The sequence below is a fragment of the Diceros bicornis genome, chromosome 10 (genome assembly GCF_020826845.1).
Source record: "Diceros bicornis minor isolate mBicDic1 chromosome 10, mDicBic1.mat.cur, whole genome shotgun sequence".
Taxonomy (NCBI): Eukaryota; Metazoa; Chordata; class Mammalia; order Perissodactyla; family Rhinocerotidae; genus Diceros; species Diceros bicornis.
Genome location: NC_080749.1, coordinates 62945184 through 62960996, shown reverse-complemented (window position 1 = coordinate 62960996; position 15813 = coordinate 62945184). Strand labels below are relative to the sequence as shown.

The following is a 15813-nucleotide window of genomic DNA, read 5'->3' as shown; positions in this document are numbered from 1 at the left end:
ATATTGGCCTGTAATTTTCTTTTTTTGCGTTGTCCTTGTCTCGTTTTGGTATCAGGGTAATGTCAGCTTCGTAGAATGAGTTAGGGAGCGTTCCCCCTCCTCAACTTTTTGGAAGAGTTTGAGAAGGATAGGTATTAAGTCTTCTTTGAATATTTGGTAGAATTTGCCAGGGAAGCCGTCGGATCCTGGACTTTTATTTTGGGGGAAGTTTTTGATTACTGTTTCGATCTCCTTACTGGTGATTGGTCTATTCAAATTCTCTATTTCTTCTTGATCCAGTTTCGGAAGGTTGTATGATTCTAGGAATTTATCCATTTCTTCCAGATTGTCGAATTTCTTGGCATATAGCTTTTCATAGTATTCTTTTATAATCTTTTGTATTTCTGAGGTGTCCATTGTAATTTCTCCTCTTTCATTTCTGATTTTACTATTTTGAGCCTTCTCTCTTTTTTTCTTGGTGAGTGTAACTAAAGGTTTGTCAATTTTGTTGATCTTTTCAAAGAACCAGCTCTTGGTTTTATTAATGTTTTCTATTGTTTTTTTAGTCTCTATTTCATTTATTTCTGCTCTGATTTTTATTATTTCCCTTCTTCTACTGATTTTGGGCTTTGTTTGTTCTTCTTTTTCCAGTTCCCTTAGGTACATTGTTAGATTGTTTATTTGAGATTTTTCTTGTTTGTTGAGATAGGCCTGTATTGCTAGAAACTTCCTTCTTAGAACTGCTTTTGCTGTATCCCATAAATTCTGGCATGTCATATTTTCCTTGGTCTCCAAGTATTTTTTGATTTCTCCTTTGATTTCTTCATTGACCCAATCGTTGCTCAGTAGCATTTTGTTTAATCTCCACATATTTGTGGCTTTTCTGATTTTCTTCCTATAGTTGATTTCTAGTTTCATACCGTTGTGGTCAGAAAAGATGCTTGGTAATATTTCAATCTTCTTAAATTTATGGAGACTTGTTTTGTGGCCTAATATGTGATCAATCCTGGGGAATGTTCCATGTGCATTTGAAAAGAATGTGTATTCTTCGGTTTTTGGATGGAACGTTCTGTATACATCTACGAGGTCCATCTCTTCTAGTGTGTCATTTAAGGCCAATGTTTCCTTACTGATCTTCTGTTTGGATGATCTATCTGTTGGTGTAAGTGGAGTGTTAAAGTCCCCTACTATTATTGCGTTACTGTCTATTTCTCTTTTTATGTCTGTTAATAATTGCTTTATATATTTAGGTGCTCCTGCGTTGGGTGCATAGATATTTAGAAGTGTTATGTCCTCTTGTTGGATTGTTTCCTTGATCATTATGTAGTGCCCTTCTTTGTCTCTTTTTACAGTTTTTGTATTAAAGTCTATTTTGTCTGATATGAGTATTGCTACCCCAGCTTTCTTTTCATTGCCATTAGCATGGAGTATCTTTTTCCATCCCTTTACTTTCAGTTTGTGAGTGTCTTTAGGTCTGAAGTGTGTCATTGTATGCAGCATATATATGCGTCTTGTTTTTTTTAATCCAGTCAGCCACCCTATGCCTTTTAATCGGAGCATTTAGTCCATTAACGTTTAAAGTAGCTATTGATAAGTATGTACTTACTGCCATTTTTTAACTTTTTTTTCTTGGTGTTTTAGTAGTTCTTCTCTGTTCCCTTTCTTCTTCTCTTGCTCTCTTCCCTTGTGGTTTGATGGCTTTCTTTAGTATTATGTTTGGGTTCCTTTCTCTTATTTTTTTGTGTATTCATTATAGGTTTCAGGTTTGTGATTACCATGGGGTTAATATATAGTAACCTACATATATAGCAGTCTATATTAAGTTGACTTTAGTTTAGTCTATACTAAGTCTCTTTAGTTTGACCTCTGTCTGAAAGCTCTACTCTTGAACTCCCCTCCTCCCACATTTTATGTTTTTGATATCATATCTAACCTCTTTTTTGTGCATTTGTATCCATTACCCTCTTATCATAGAAATAGATAATTTTTCCTATTTGTGGTCTTCTCTTTTCCCCTTAAATAAATCCCTTTAGCATTTCTTGTAGTACTGGTTTCTTGGTGACAAACTCCTTTAATTTTTGCTTGTCTGGGAAACTTTTTATCTCTCCTTACATTTTGAATGATAACCTTGCTAGGTAGAGTATTCTTGGATGTAGGTTTTTTCCTTCTAGCACTTTAAATATATCATGCCACTCTCTTCTAGCCTGTCAGGTTTCTGCTGAGAAGTCAGCTGATAGCCTTATGGAGTTTCCTTTGTATGTAACTTGTCTTTCTCTTGCAGCTTCTATGATTCTCTCTTTATCTTAAATTCTGGACATTTTAATTATGATGTGTCTAGGTTTGGGCCTCTTTGGGTTTATCTTATTTGGTGCTCTCAGTGCTTCCTGTACCTGGATGTCTGTTTCCTTCCTTAGCTTAGGGACATTTTCACCAATTATTTCCTCAAATAGATTTCTGCCCCTTTCTCTCACTCTTCTCCTTCTGGGACACCTATAACACAGATGTTAGTGTGATTGATGTTGTCCCACAGGTCCTTAGACTGTCCTCACTCTTTTTAATTCTTTTTTCTTTTATCTGTTCAGCTTGGGTGATTTCTTCTAGTCTTTCATCCAGCTCGCAGATCCGTTCTTCTGTATCCTCTGCTCTGCTTTTGAGTCCCTCTAGTGAATTTTTCATTTCCAGTATTGTATTCTTCATTTCTGATTGGTTCTTTTCTATATCTTCCATTTCTTTGTTGACATTCTCACTGAGTTCATCCATTCTTCCCCCAATATTAGTGAGCATCCTTAACACTGTTTGAACTCTCTGTCAGGTAGGTTGCTCATTTCTGTTCCCCTTAGTTCCTTTTCTGGGGTTTTGTCCTGTTCCCTTACTTGGAACGTATTCCTTTGCCTCCTCATTTTGCCTCTTTCCCTGTGCTTGTGTCTATGTATTAGGTAGGTCAGCTACGTCTCCTGCTCTGGGAGAGATGACCTTATCTAAGTGATGCCTTAGGAGGCCTGGCAGTGTGCTTCCCTCTCCTCTCCAGTTGCAAATGTTCCAGGAGTGACCCCTGTGTGGGCTACATGTATCCTTTTGTTGTAGCAGGATTGTTCTTCCCATAGGTGCCCAGGGAGGCTGAGCTATGCCCCTGGCCAGCTGTTGTAATGCTCAGCTACTTGTAGTTGTTGTGGGCCCTTCAGTCTCTTTATCGGGTGTGGAGAACCCCAGCACAGTTGGCTGCAAGGTCTAATACCACATTCCTGTTGCAGTATTTCTTTTAAGTGAGTACGCCCCCAGTGTGGCAGGTTGTTAGGCTCAGGGGCTTACAATTGCTATAAGCCTCTAGCCTTTAGGTCCCTTGTCAACTCTCTCAGGATTGAAGCCGGGTGGGGCTGGCCTCAGGCACAGGAGCAGCCAATTGTTTCAGGCTTTGGAAGGTGAGGCCAACACCCTATGTGGCTCTTTGAGAAGCACAAGTCTTCTGCAGCTGACAAGCCCCACCACCCACAGTTCCACACACACAGTCAACACAGTCCTGCCCAGTGTGCATGCCCCAACCTCCTTAAGTGGACCCAGTCTCTCCAAGGCGGAAGCCCCACACTCTCCACCACCGCCCCACGCTCTGCACCTGCTCCTTGCACACACCCGCCCTACAGAGGCTAAACCAGTCACCAGGCTGTGGAGAATCCAGGCAGCTCCCTTAGCAGGCCCACAAGTTGCCCGAGGGCTTGTTGTTGGGTGGGGCCAGTCCTTAGGGTGGGCTGCCTGCCCTGGCTGAGCGGGATTAAATTGGTGCTCTAGTGGGTGGGGCAGACCCTGGGCTAGCAGGCTAGAGAACTCCAATGGCGTCCACCAGTGTCTGTCAGCACACCCACACCAGGTCACAACAATGGCCGCCACCAATGTACCAGTCCCTGGAGAGGTCTCACCTCTCACCAAGATGCACGCAGAGCCTATCAGGTGAGTCTCTTTTCCCCAAAGGGCTGTGCACCTTCCTTCTGCTGATTTTAGGTTGCTTTCTAAAATGAGTGAGTTTGCGCGTGGGCCCTTTAAGAGCCGGTTTTAATTTCTTTGTGCACCTGCTTTTCTGGGGATACTCCCCAGTGTTTTAGTAGCAGGCAAAGTCAGATATTATGCCACTCGTCTCGATTGTGTTGGGTCCACAAAATGCCCACAGAAGGAGCGCTCCCTGGCTCAGGGCCCCGCTCCTCCAGGGAAGGCTGCGGACCTCTGGGCTGCTCCCGGGTGGCCGTGAAGCTGGTGGCTTGTGAAGGCGGCATTTTTTCCTCTCCAGAAGGGAATTTCTGTCTCTTCCACCTCAATTAGGATTGTCATTTGTTGCAGGAGGTCCTCTTATCCAGTTTTCAGTTCTCTCTCAGGGGCAATTTTTCCAAGAATAGCTGTAAATTGGCTGTGTCCGTGAGAGGAGGTGAGTTCAGAATCTGCATACTCCGCCATCTTGACTTCTCTCACTCTCCTAATAACTTTCAACCCTACCATCTCTTCATTACTCCCAGCAGATTATCTCACTACTTTACAATAAAAACAGAAGACATCACCTAGGAACGCGCACATCTTACCAACAAATTTAACAACCTCACCTACATCTGCACCCACTCTTTCCTTCTGCCTTCTTATTATAACGGATCATGTACTCCCACATCCTTTATAAGGCTCATTCTGGTACCTGTGTTTAGGGTCATACCGCCTCCTACTTTCTTGTCACCTCCCTCTAGCCACAATTCTTGCTCTCCTGTATTTTCAGTTCCTTCCTCTACCATCAGCTTTAAAACATGCTTAGAACTCTCCCATGTCCCTCGTATGATCTCATCACCTATGGCTTTTCCTATTCTCCTCTTTTTTTGCTGCCATCATTTCTTCCACTTCTCAATCTTCTGAAATCTGGCTTTGGCCTCCAATTCATATGAAACTGTTCCCACCAAAGTCACTAACAAATTCTTTGTTGCAAAGTCCAATGGACATAATTTAGTCCTAATTGTACTTCAACTTTTGGCAGCATCTGACCCTAATGACTCTCTCCTCCTCAAAACACTCTCCTTCTTTGGATTCCACACTTTTCTGACTTCCTATGACCTCTCTTAGCTCCTCCTTTCCTGCTGCAGACTCTTCTTCCTTTAACAATTTCTCATAGGTTGGTATTACTCAGGGTTAGGTCATAGGCCTTCTTCTCTGCTCACTTTACAGCTTTCCCCAGATGATTTCATCTACTACAATGATTTCAACCACTACTTATAAGCCAAAGATTCCTAAATCTATATTTTTACCTCTCTCTTGAATTTCAGACCCCATATATCCACAATGTCTACTGAATAACTTAACCGAGATTATCCACGCCATAGGAAATTAAAAATGTTCAAAATTGAGCTCATTGTGGGGCCGGCCCATGGCCTAGTGGTTAAAGTGCCACACTCCACTTCAGCGGCCTCGGTTCGCAGGTTCAGATCCTGGGCGCAGACCTACTCCACTCATCAGGCATACTGTGGAGGCACCCCACATACAAAGTATAGGAAGACTGGCACAGATGTTAGACCAGGGCTAATCTTCCTCAAGCCAAAAAAAAAAAAGAGGAAGATTGCTAATGGATGTTAGCTCAGAGCGAATCTTCCTAACCAAAAAAAAAAAGAAAGAAAAACTGAGATCATTGTTTTTCCTCCAAAACCTGCTCCTCCATACTTTGTTCTCTATCTCATGGAATGGCACCAATCCTACTTACTTACCCAAGAAAGATGGATATCAGCTTTGACTCCTTCTCCCTCAACCTTGCCCTTCCCCCCACCCTGTCCTGTAAGTAATCAAACACTAAATTGTGAGAATTCTACCCTCTTAAAAAACCCTCAAATTCATCCACTTCTCTCTATCCCCACTGAATCCTAATCTAAGCCACCATCATCTTTTTTTAGATTACTGCAGCAGCCTCATAACTAGTCTCCCCGTCTCTATCTTGAACAACTCTTCAATCTATTTTCCACACTGCCTCTAATAAGCAATCTTTCTAAAATGCAAATTTGATCCCATTACTTCCCTAGGTAAAACCTTCCAATGGCTTTCCACTGTCTTTTGGATCAAGTCCAAACAATTTATACTGACTTACATGGACTTTCGTGATCTGGCTCATGCTTCTCTCTCTGGCTTTGCCTCTTGGTACCCTTTTCTCTCACACTTTCTATTCCAGGGTTACTGAACTTTTTTTTTTTTTTTTGTGAGGAAGATCAGCCCTGAACTAACATCCATGCCAATCCTCCTCTTTTTGCTGAGGAAGATAGGCCCTGAACTAACATCCGTGCCCATCTTCCTCCACTTTATGTGGGATGCCACCACAGCATGGCCGGAGAAGCAGTGCGTCAGTGCGCACCTGGGATCCAAACCCAGGCCGCCAGCAGTGGAGCACGCGCACTTAACTGCTACGCCACGGAGCCAGCCCCTGAACTTCTTTTCTGTCCCTGAAAGCATCAGCCTTTCTTTTGCCTCTAAGCCTTCACATAAATCATTTCTTCTATCTGAACGCTTTTATGTCTGTTCCCTCCCTACCCTCTTCAGAGCAAAACTTCAATAATACTTCCTCCAGGAAGACTTCCCTGACCTTCTTATCCCCAACCCAACCCAACCAAATATGGGTTAAGGGCATCATCTCCTATACACTCCTATAGCACCCTGTACTTCCCCATCAAAGCACATAATACTGTACTGTAGCTAGTTATTTGTCTTTCTCCCTCCTCTGCCCCTCAGATGATAAGCTTCATGTGAACAGGAACCTCTTGCACTCCTCAAACTATAGCAATTCCTGATACAGTGCTTGACAAAATAGATGGCTAAAATTTTTTTTCATAAGTATTGAAGTAAGTAATAAATCACATCAGTTGTATGGGGGAGGGTGGGAGGAAATGGCATGAAGGAAGAAGTGGTAGGTGGGTTGAGACTCAAGGCATGGGTAGGTCTTGAACTAGAAGAGAAGAGGGGAAAGTTTGGCGCACACAGAGGAACTACATAAGCAGAGGCAAGAAGATGTGCCTCCAAAGTCAGGCTCATGAGGACATGTGAAGGGAGACTGAGAGAAGATAAAACTGGAAAGATGGATTACAAATCCACATATTTGAACTAGGTGCAACAATTTTTGCAACTTTATTAAAATGATAGCCAAAAATGCTACCAATTAAACTCTGAAATGGACCAATACAGTTTTTCCTAAATAAATATAACAATTAAAATACTCCCTATACATGGTGTCAGACCTGAAGCATTTTTTTTACCTTGTGCTTTTTCAGTGTATCCAGATCATGAGCAGCATCTTGTGATCCTATAAGAAATAAATCATATCACTTTGAACATAAACATAATCATCCTGACTTTTTATCCAATTTTGCAACAATTCTGCTAGTTATTCATTTATTTTAAAAAATACAACTTGGGAGGCTGTATTTTCTGACTTTCTGAAAGACAATTTGGGAATATTCACCAAAAAAATTCATCTTGTATATACTCTTGGACTCTGAAATCCCACTTCTAGGAATTTGTCCTAAAAGTCCTGGAAAGATTAGCAAAGATTAGCTATCAGGATTGCTCATCGTAGTATTGTTTGTAATACAAAAAAAGAAACAAATAAACAAAAAACCCCAAAAGCCCAATAATAGGGGTTGGATTAAATAACAGATGATACAATTATGTGGTGAAATATATACAGCCATTAGAAATGATAAATGTAGAAGAATATTTATGGCATGAAAATATGTTCTCAACATATTAGGTGATAAAAGCAAGTTATAAAATATCATCATCTATTTTTGTAAAAGCAAAACATATATGCTTAAAGATGGACAGGAAGTATATAGAACAAAATGTTAGTGGGATTCAGATGATTTTTTTCTTCTTTATGCTCATTTCTATTTTTTACAACGAATATCTATTTCTTTTGTAACTTAAAAAAGGATATTAAGGGGCCAGGCCTGCGGCTTAGTGGTTAAGTGCGCGCGCTCCGCTACTGACGGCACGGGTTCAGATCCCAGGCGCGCACCGAGGCACTGCTTGTCCGGCCACGCTGAGGCGGCGTCCCACATACAGCAACTAGAACGATGTGCAACTATGACATACAACTATCTACTGCGGCTTTGGGGACAAAAGGGGGGAAAAAAAGGAGGAGGATTGGAAATAGATGTTAGCTCAGGGCTGATCTTCCTCACACACACAAAAAAAAGGATATTAAAAAAACAGACACCCACAAAATGACTTCATGCCAGCTGGTTTGGGAACACCCAGTAGCTCAGAGCAAACATTGTTGGTCTATATAGAATTCCACCCACACTCCGTGTACCATTAGGGCTGTACCTGTTTACAGTTTCTTACTGTCAAAGTCTGCTTTCCAGATCTCCCACACTTGGAAAATGACTCTAGTTAATAAGCAAATTCATACAGGAGAATAACTAGTTAAAGTGAGTTACACAATTGAAAAAAATAGAGCATTTATTATTTAAAGATTTCAAGTATTTTACTTTCCTAATTAGAGTCCATTTCCACGAACAATGTTATTCTTACCTTACCTATCTAAGAAGTCTGCCAGCTTCTATTACATGATTTTAGGTAGCTGAAAAGCCAGCAAACATGTTGGTTGGCCAATATTCTCTTGGTAATAAGTAGCTCACAGTCTCCTTACTGAGCCTACATTAGACTTTATTCTACTTAAAAGTTAGCCTATCAAAATAGTAACATTTGTTAAAGATGGATGATGGATACATAATTGTGTGTTATATTATTGTATGTAATTTTCTATACATCTGAAATACTTCATAATTAAAAAGTAATTTCTCTTTTTCAGTTTTCTGTAAGAAGTTCTAATCATCTTCAGGAAAAAAAATAGGTTCAAATAAGTTAATTGAAATTTAGTGGTTTAATATGCATGTCATGTTTTAAATAATAATTCTACTCCGCCTGTTTCTTAAAATAGCAAAAAGTGAAACATGCATGAATGAAATTCTTTCCTTTTTTTCATCCTAGACTGTCATTATTAATCAAAACTGGATACTTTGATCATTTCATGAAACAGACATACACACATGCATGCTCACACCAAACAGAACAGGTCAATTATATTTCAGGGTTGGCTGCCATATTTTGAAAGTGACTTCCAGAAATGACTATACTGACACAAATTTCGTATTCTTGACACCAAAAAAATGCAATTTATATGCTCTGCCTTTTCAAACAATAAGAAAACTACATGAGTGTTAATAGTGTGGTGGAACAATTTAATCAGCACAAATGGACTTCAGGTAATTGGCTTGTGTGTTACATTTAATACTTGACAGTAGTCAGTTGAAGTTAATTCTCTCTAAATTCTGGATACAAACATTAGCTTTTCTCCAATTTTAAAAGGTTGCTTTATGTTGCAGTATTCTGTTAAAACTTTTATTGGAAAAATATATCATTAAAAGAAATAAACACTGTAAGTCATATATTATGACGTGTTATTTAAACCTTTGTTTTGAAAAATTAGAATGTTATCCTTTTATAAACTATCTTAATCAAGATTTAAAAACAAATATCAATTTTAAGAATTTGATGATTTTAACAGTGGCTACGTGAATCTTTAGTTGTGCTGAAATTCATAGAACCAAATACGAAGTCAATTTTACTGTATGGTAATTTTAAAAATAATATAAAAGAAGTTAATGAATAGGACTACAACTAAACAAAGAGGTCTAATAATGATAACAATTTACAGTTATATTTTACACTGGCACTTACAAACCACTAAAATTCATCATCTTGGCCAGCAATTATTATGGAAATATTACAGATGAGGTAACTGGTTTAGAAAGAATATAGGCTATTAGAGTTGGGACGTCTAACAAGTTCAATGTTTTGTAATCATAATATATGTATCATAAAAAATAGGCTACATAAGATGTCCAGAATCCTGTTTATATTTATTTAAGAAATCCTTTTTATGAAAATGCCAAGTATAAATTCTGACGTAGCATGTCTTAACTTACAAATTGCTATTTTCATCACCATAAAAACAAACCAAACAACATTATTACATTATTGAAAAGGGAAATAAAGGATATTCCAGAGAGAAATGTTTTATTTGATAAAATTTCTAGGAGTAAACATTCATAAACGGATAGAAATAGAAGCATAAATTACTGTGAGGATAAGCTAACATAATATTTGTGAAATAATTTTACAAAATAAAGAGCTATACAAATTTAATGTAATGTCACCTCCCAAGAATATTGGGCTTCCTAGATATCAGAAATCCTCTATAACCTTTTAAAGGATCCCAAGCTTTTCACCTAGAATTGAAGAGACAATCTCAAAATGTCACCAGTTGGGACTTCTTAACAGAATGGATATAACAAATAATAAGTGTGCCTTTTAACTACCCAAGAGAAATGGAATTTTCTACTTTTACAAATCAAGTTGGATTTTAAGAAAAGTCCTAGTGATTTTTGTTGTAAAAATATAATTTGCAAAGCCTAGGACAAAAATGCTCACTGACTAAGAGTTTTTATCAGCCTGTTAAATAGTTCAAGGGCCTATGGAAGATTTATGAAATGCAGAAGCTTGTTTGAATTTATGAGCTAACCAAAAAAGACAGGTGATTTTTACAGCTCTCCATTTTCTTTATTCCCCACCAAAACCAAAAGTTAATTGGCATGGAGTCCCAGGTAGGAGTTGTGTTGCTTTGAAGAGGTGAAGAAAACTCTTTGAAGCAACCTAGAAACAACCCCCATCTCCAGAGAGAAAACTAGTCTGGTCAAAAACAACCCTTGCATCATTCATGTGGAAGAACTTTAGATGTAACCATCCATAGGTCCCTCAGGAATAAGGCACTTGTAACTAAGCTGAAAAAGGTCCATCTACCACTCAGAAGAAAGGAGGTTGTGCCTGATGAAAATATCTCATTTCCTAGTCCAGAGAGGAGACCATATAAGGACTAGTTTCACAAGTCCCTCCCAGAACTGTCCCAGGATCCTGGGAAGGGTTCCAAAGCCAATCTGAGAACACCACCTTGCTCAGTTCACTCTGGATGAATAAAAAAAATAACAAGCAAAGTTCATGAAGACTCTGAAAGGGTGAATGATATTTTAAAATTCCACCATAATTATCTTAAACTATTATTACTACAATAGAAGCCAAATAACTGGAAAATGTGCCTGTACATATTTTCTTTCCTAGAAATGGTGTCCAAGTCCTGGGTGAACCTTCCAGACTAGCTAAATGACCCACTTAATTTTTCACTGTGCTACAGAAATTAGTTGGAGATACTCATTAGGTAAATTTAATGATAGCTTATGTAACAATTCATATAATACATAATACAATAAACTCATATACTGCAAATGATTTGTTTCAAAACTTTCACAACAACCTCAGGACAACCCTATGAGATAAGCTGATACTGTTACTTCAGCTTTACAGATGGGTTTTTGCAGGACCAGAGAGGATAAATGACTTGCACTAGCTCATCCACTAAGTTAGAGGCAGAGCAGGGCTGAAAACCTGGACTCCCTGAGGCAGTCTATACAAGGATGGAGAGGAGTCAATGAGACTTGATGCCTAGCTCTGTTATTTACTAGTTGTGTTACCTTGTGCAAGTACTTAACTAATCTTAAATCCAGTTCCCATCTGTAAAATGGAGGTGATAATCCCTACGTCACAGTTTTTTTAAAAGGAGTGAGATGCTGTGTGCACTTTGCATAGTACCTGGCTCTTTCTGACTTCCAGTTCAGTGTTCTTTTTACTCAAAAACGGCTTGATTGCATAAATATTGACAAATCACTGATCTTTCCAAGTCTTAATTTCTCTATTCATAAATGAAAAATAATTCAAACCTACCTGAAAACATTGTTGACTATTTTTTTTGTGTGAGGAAGATCAGCCCTGTGCTAACATCTGCCAATCCTCCTCTTTTTGTTTTTTTGTTTTTTTTTTGCTGAGGAAGACTGGCCCTGGGCTAATATCCATGCCCATCTTCCTCCACTTTATATGGGACGCCGCCACAGCATGGCTTCACAAGCAGTGCGTCGGTGCTGCCCGGGATCCGAACCGGCGAACCCCGGGCTGCCACAGCAGAGCGTGTGCACTTAAACCGCTTGCGCCACTGGGCCGGCCCCTGTTGACTATTTTTTTAAGAACACCATATAATATTCTTGCCAAGCTAACAAGTTTGTACTTTTATAATCTTGCATTGTTTGCTATTTGTGGATTATATTTTGTATAGGGAATCAGTATTTTCCATAATACAAGAAATCATAAAACCATCAGACTCATAGCTATAAATTAAAAGCGCACCTTCTCCTAAACTCTCCAAAAACAGACCCCATGAAGAGATGTGGCCATAGGAGGCACGCATTCCATATGGTTTCTAACAGCAGAGCAGGCAAACAAGCACTTGACTATTTCAAGTATTAACTTTTCTACAACTTCAATCCTTGTGACTTGTAGTTTTGCCTAATAAAGGCATTTATTAATTTGATGATCCTTTTTTTAAAGTCTATATCCTTTTATAATCCAAAACACAACATTTATCTCCAGAGAAGACAGAAAAACAGGAAGAAAGCTTCTAATATTCAAATACCAGTGCTATGTGCTACTAGAATCTATGCTTCTTATGCATATATTGTGGTGCAGAAACATCTCCAGCTAGCTACTGTAAGCTCCGTATCCAAAAAAGGAAACATTTCAACTTTTCGTCAGGATAGCTGACAGCGCAGACTATTACACATTAGGGGGGAAAACGAGACAGTAACAGGGTTAAAAGGACTCAATGACTTACTGGGAAATCGATATACTCACCCAGGAGCAACCATGGCTTAATAACGCCAACTTGCAGGTCCAAGCTAAGGTCCTGCACGTAACCACAACCACCCCCACTGCTCGGCTCTACTTCTTCCACAACATAAATTCTGGCGTCTTTCCACGTTTCTATAATTTTCTTTCCAGATAGCGTTGTCACCCTGGTGCATTGCTTCCTGAGATTATTCCGGGAGAATGCTTTAATTTCCTGGTTAAGGGAGTGCATTACATGAGCGGTGGCTAGGAACAAATACAAGCAAATCCAGCCAGCACAGAGAAGGGCTGACCTGCTCGTCCCTTAGTGCGCAGGTGACAATACATACAGCCTCAGGCGTCCGCTACCCTCCAGGTGAGAGCAGCAGCCACGCGCCGGGAGACGGAAAACTCCAGCTCCGTTTCTCCCAGCGCCGCAATGTAAGGTGAAGTGTGATTGGACATTGAGAAACGGGCGCCGATTGGATGCTGTTTCTTCTTCCGGTCAACAGAAAATCTGCGTTATCCCTGCAGACTCAAGGCATCCGCTGAGAGTTTGCTTATTGTTATTTAAATCTAGCTGTATTATTCAGGCAGAATGGCAAAATATAACTTAATTGGAGAGAGTGCTGATATTTCCTCGCTCTTTAAAAGCAGTGATTTTCTGGATATGTACGATTGGTGTTGCTAGTGGTAGTGACCTGGGTGCGGCCCTTGCTTGAGTCAGGCGGCAGAGTCCCAGTGCAGACCTTGCGACTTCGCAGAGCCTTTCCTGACCGCCTGCACTTAGGCTAATCCAGGGAGGCTACAGCGCATGTTAAAAGTGTTCTCGCTTCCTATGTCCTTCACACTTTGTCTTTCTGCTGTTACTGCCAAGAGGAACTGACTAGACAAAGCTGTTGTGTGTATTTATGAGATAATTTAAAATCTGCAAAAATATTTTTTTTAATTTTTAAATTGTTTCTATATGCAGATTGACAAGAGCTTAAAACATGTATTTTCTGACTTCCCTCCTACATTTTCACCATCAGCAAAACTGCTAAAGAAGCCTATATGCAATAAATGTACACTCCGTTTATAAGAAGCATTGCAGCAAGTCTCCGTCAGAGTTTCAGAAAATCCGGTATGCAAACATCCATATTTACAAAACAGATCAGTGATAGAATGATGATTCTGATTACAGAAGGATGATTTGTTTTGCAAAAGAAAGCATAAGATTACTTTAAATAGGAATGTTTTTTACACCACTTAAAATGCAATTTTAAATGGACCTTGAGGATCTTATACTAAGTCAGATGGAGAAAGCCAAATACCGTATGATTTCACTCATAGGCGGAAGGTAAAACAACAACAAACAAGCACTTAGATACAGAGAATAGATTGGTGGTTACCAGCGGGGAAAGGGGGTAAGAAGAAGGGCAAAAAGGGTAAAGGGGCACCTTTATACAGTGACTGGATGGCAACTAGACTTTTGGTGGTGAACAGGATGTAGTCTATACAGAAGTTGAAATATAATGATGTACACCTGAAATGTATATATTATAAATCAGTCACCTCAATAAAAAAAATAATTTAAAAAAATTTTAATAGAGTTAGACACGATGCATGAACACATATATAAAGAAGTTGCACTCAATGAAAACTTATTTCTCCAACACCACATTAAAATTTTTGTTGTTAAAACTTTCTGATGTAAAATTAAAATAAACCAAATTTCTCCGTGTTGAAAGAATGAGATATCAGCCCAGGCAACCTACGGGGTGCTCTAAAATGAAGAACTGAAGAAATTATTTGCACCATTTAAACAATTACAGGTTCATTAAAACAACTCTAACCACAAATTATTCCATATATTTATCATAAAATGATCACAAAAAAAACTACCAACTATTGAGCACTTACTACATGCTAGGTACTGTGCTTATAAGCAGCTTTTAATTTCTCAGTGGTATCCATCAGGTGCTTAATGATGCTTTACACACATTATCCCATTTGATCTCACCACCAGCCTATTCTGTACGTAGTATTATCATCATCTACATTTTACAACTGAGGAAACTCAGATATAGAGAGAGCAAATAATATACCCTACATCTCAAAGTTCATAAGTTTATAACCACAAATAAAACCTCAGTTTGTTTCAGTCCAATGCCTTGGCTCTTATTTACTATGGAGCACTGCCCTGCCCCCCAAATAACTGTAGGTAACAAATATTTATTGAGCATCTACTATATGCCAGGCACTGTTATAGTCAGTGAATAAAAACAAAGCCTTCTCTTTTATGGAGCTTATATCCAAGTGGAGGGAGTGGATGGATAGACAATAAATTAAATAAATAAATAAATAAATAACCATGTTAGGCCATGATTTAAGTGCTAAAAAGAAAAATTAAGTGAAATAAGGGAACAGAACGAAAGGGCAGCGCGCCATTTGCTATAGGTTGGTGAGAGAAGCACCCTCTGATAAAATGAAATTTGAGAAGAGACAATAAAGTGCAGGAGCCAGCACTGTAGCTATCTGGGGGAAGAGCTTTGCAGACAGAAGGAATAGTATGTGCTGAGACAGGAGTGAACTGCTGGGAGGTAGGAGATGGGGAGGTTCAAGAAACTTCCACGTGAATGTGGCTTTTGGGGATGAGTGAAGGGAAGAGTGGTAGGAGATAAGTTCACAAAGAAATGGTAAAGACTGAGTGAAATGGGAAACCACTGGAGGGAAAAGGGTAGAGGAGTGGTGGCTCTTATGTTGTGCTGCCCAGGTCCCCCTTCAACAGATGCCTGTTGTCTGGGAGTGCTATTGGCTGACTGGTAACAGTCCCTTCGGGGACTGCCTCAGCTGTGGAGGGCTGCCTTGCCTGAGGTTGCATCCTTCACAGGACAGACTCACGGCCATGACAGATTGATAAGGGAGAACAAAGACCTGGCCATCTTGGCCCAATTTGAAACACCTCTGAAGGGCCATTCTAGCTCTAAAAGCCAACATGTGGCCAGCCAAGCCTGTCATTGGGTGTGCGTAATATCTTCACTTCTCCATCTTCCCAGTCCTGATCCTTCCTCTCCCTTCCACAAA

At 39.5% G+C, this 15813-nt stretch overlaps 1 protein-coding gene across 2 annotated transcripts in view; it reads right to left on the bottom strand.

Annotated features, from left to right (window-relative positions):
- DUSP19 (dual specificity phosphatase 19) overlaps positions 1 to 13148 on the bottom strand; it is a 34144-nt gene extending 20996 nt beyond the window's left edge. For both annotated transcript variants that reach the window (XM_058549376.1, XM_058549378.1), the window contains exons 1-2: positions 12775 to 13148; positions 7230 to 7276 (exon numbers count right to left, since the gene is read on the bottom strand). In XM_058549376.1, the coding sequence (XP_058405359.1) occupies positions 7230 to 7276; positions 12775 to 13000 (273 nt within the window). In that variant the 5' untranslated portion in view covers positions 13001 to 13148. The remainder of the gene's footprint in view (positions 1 to 7229; positions 7277 to 12774) is intronic.
- Positions 13149 to 15813: the final 2665 nt, after the last annotated feature.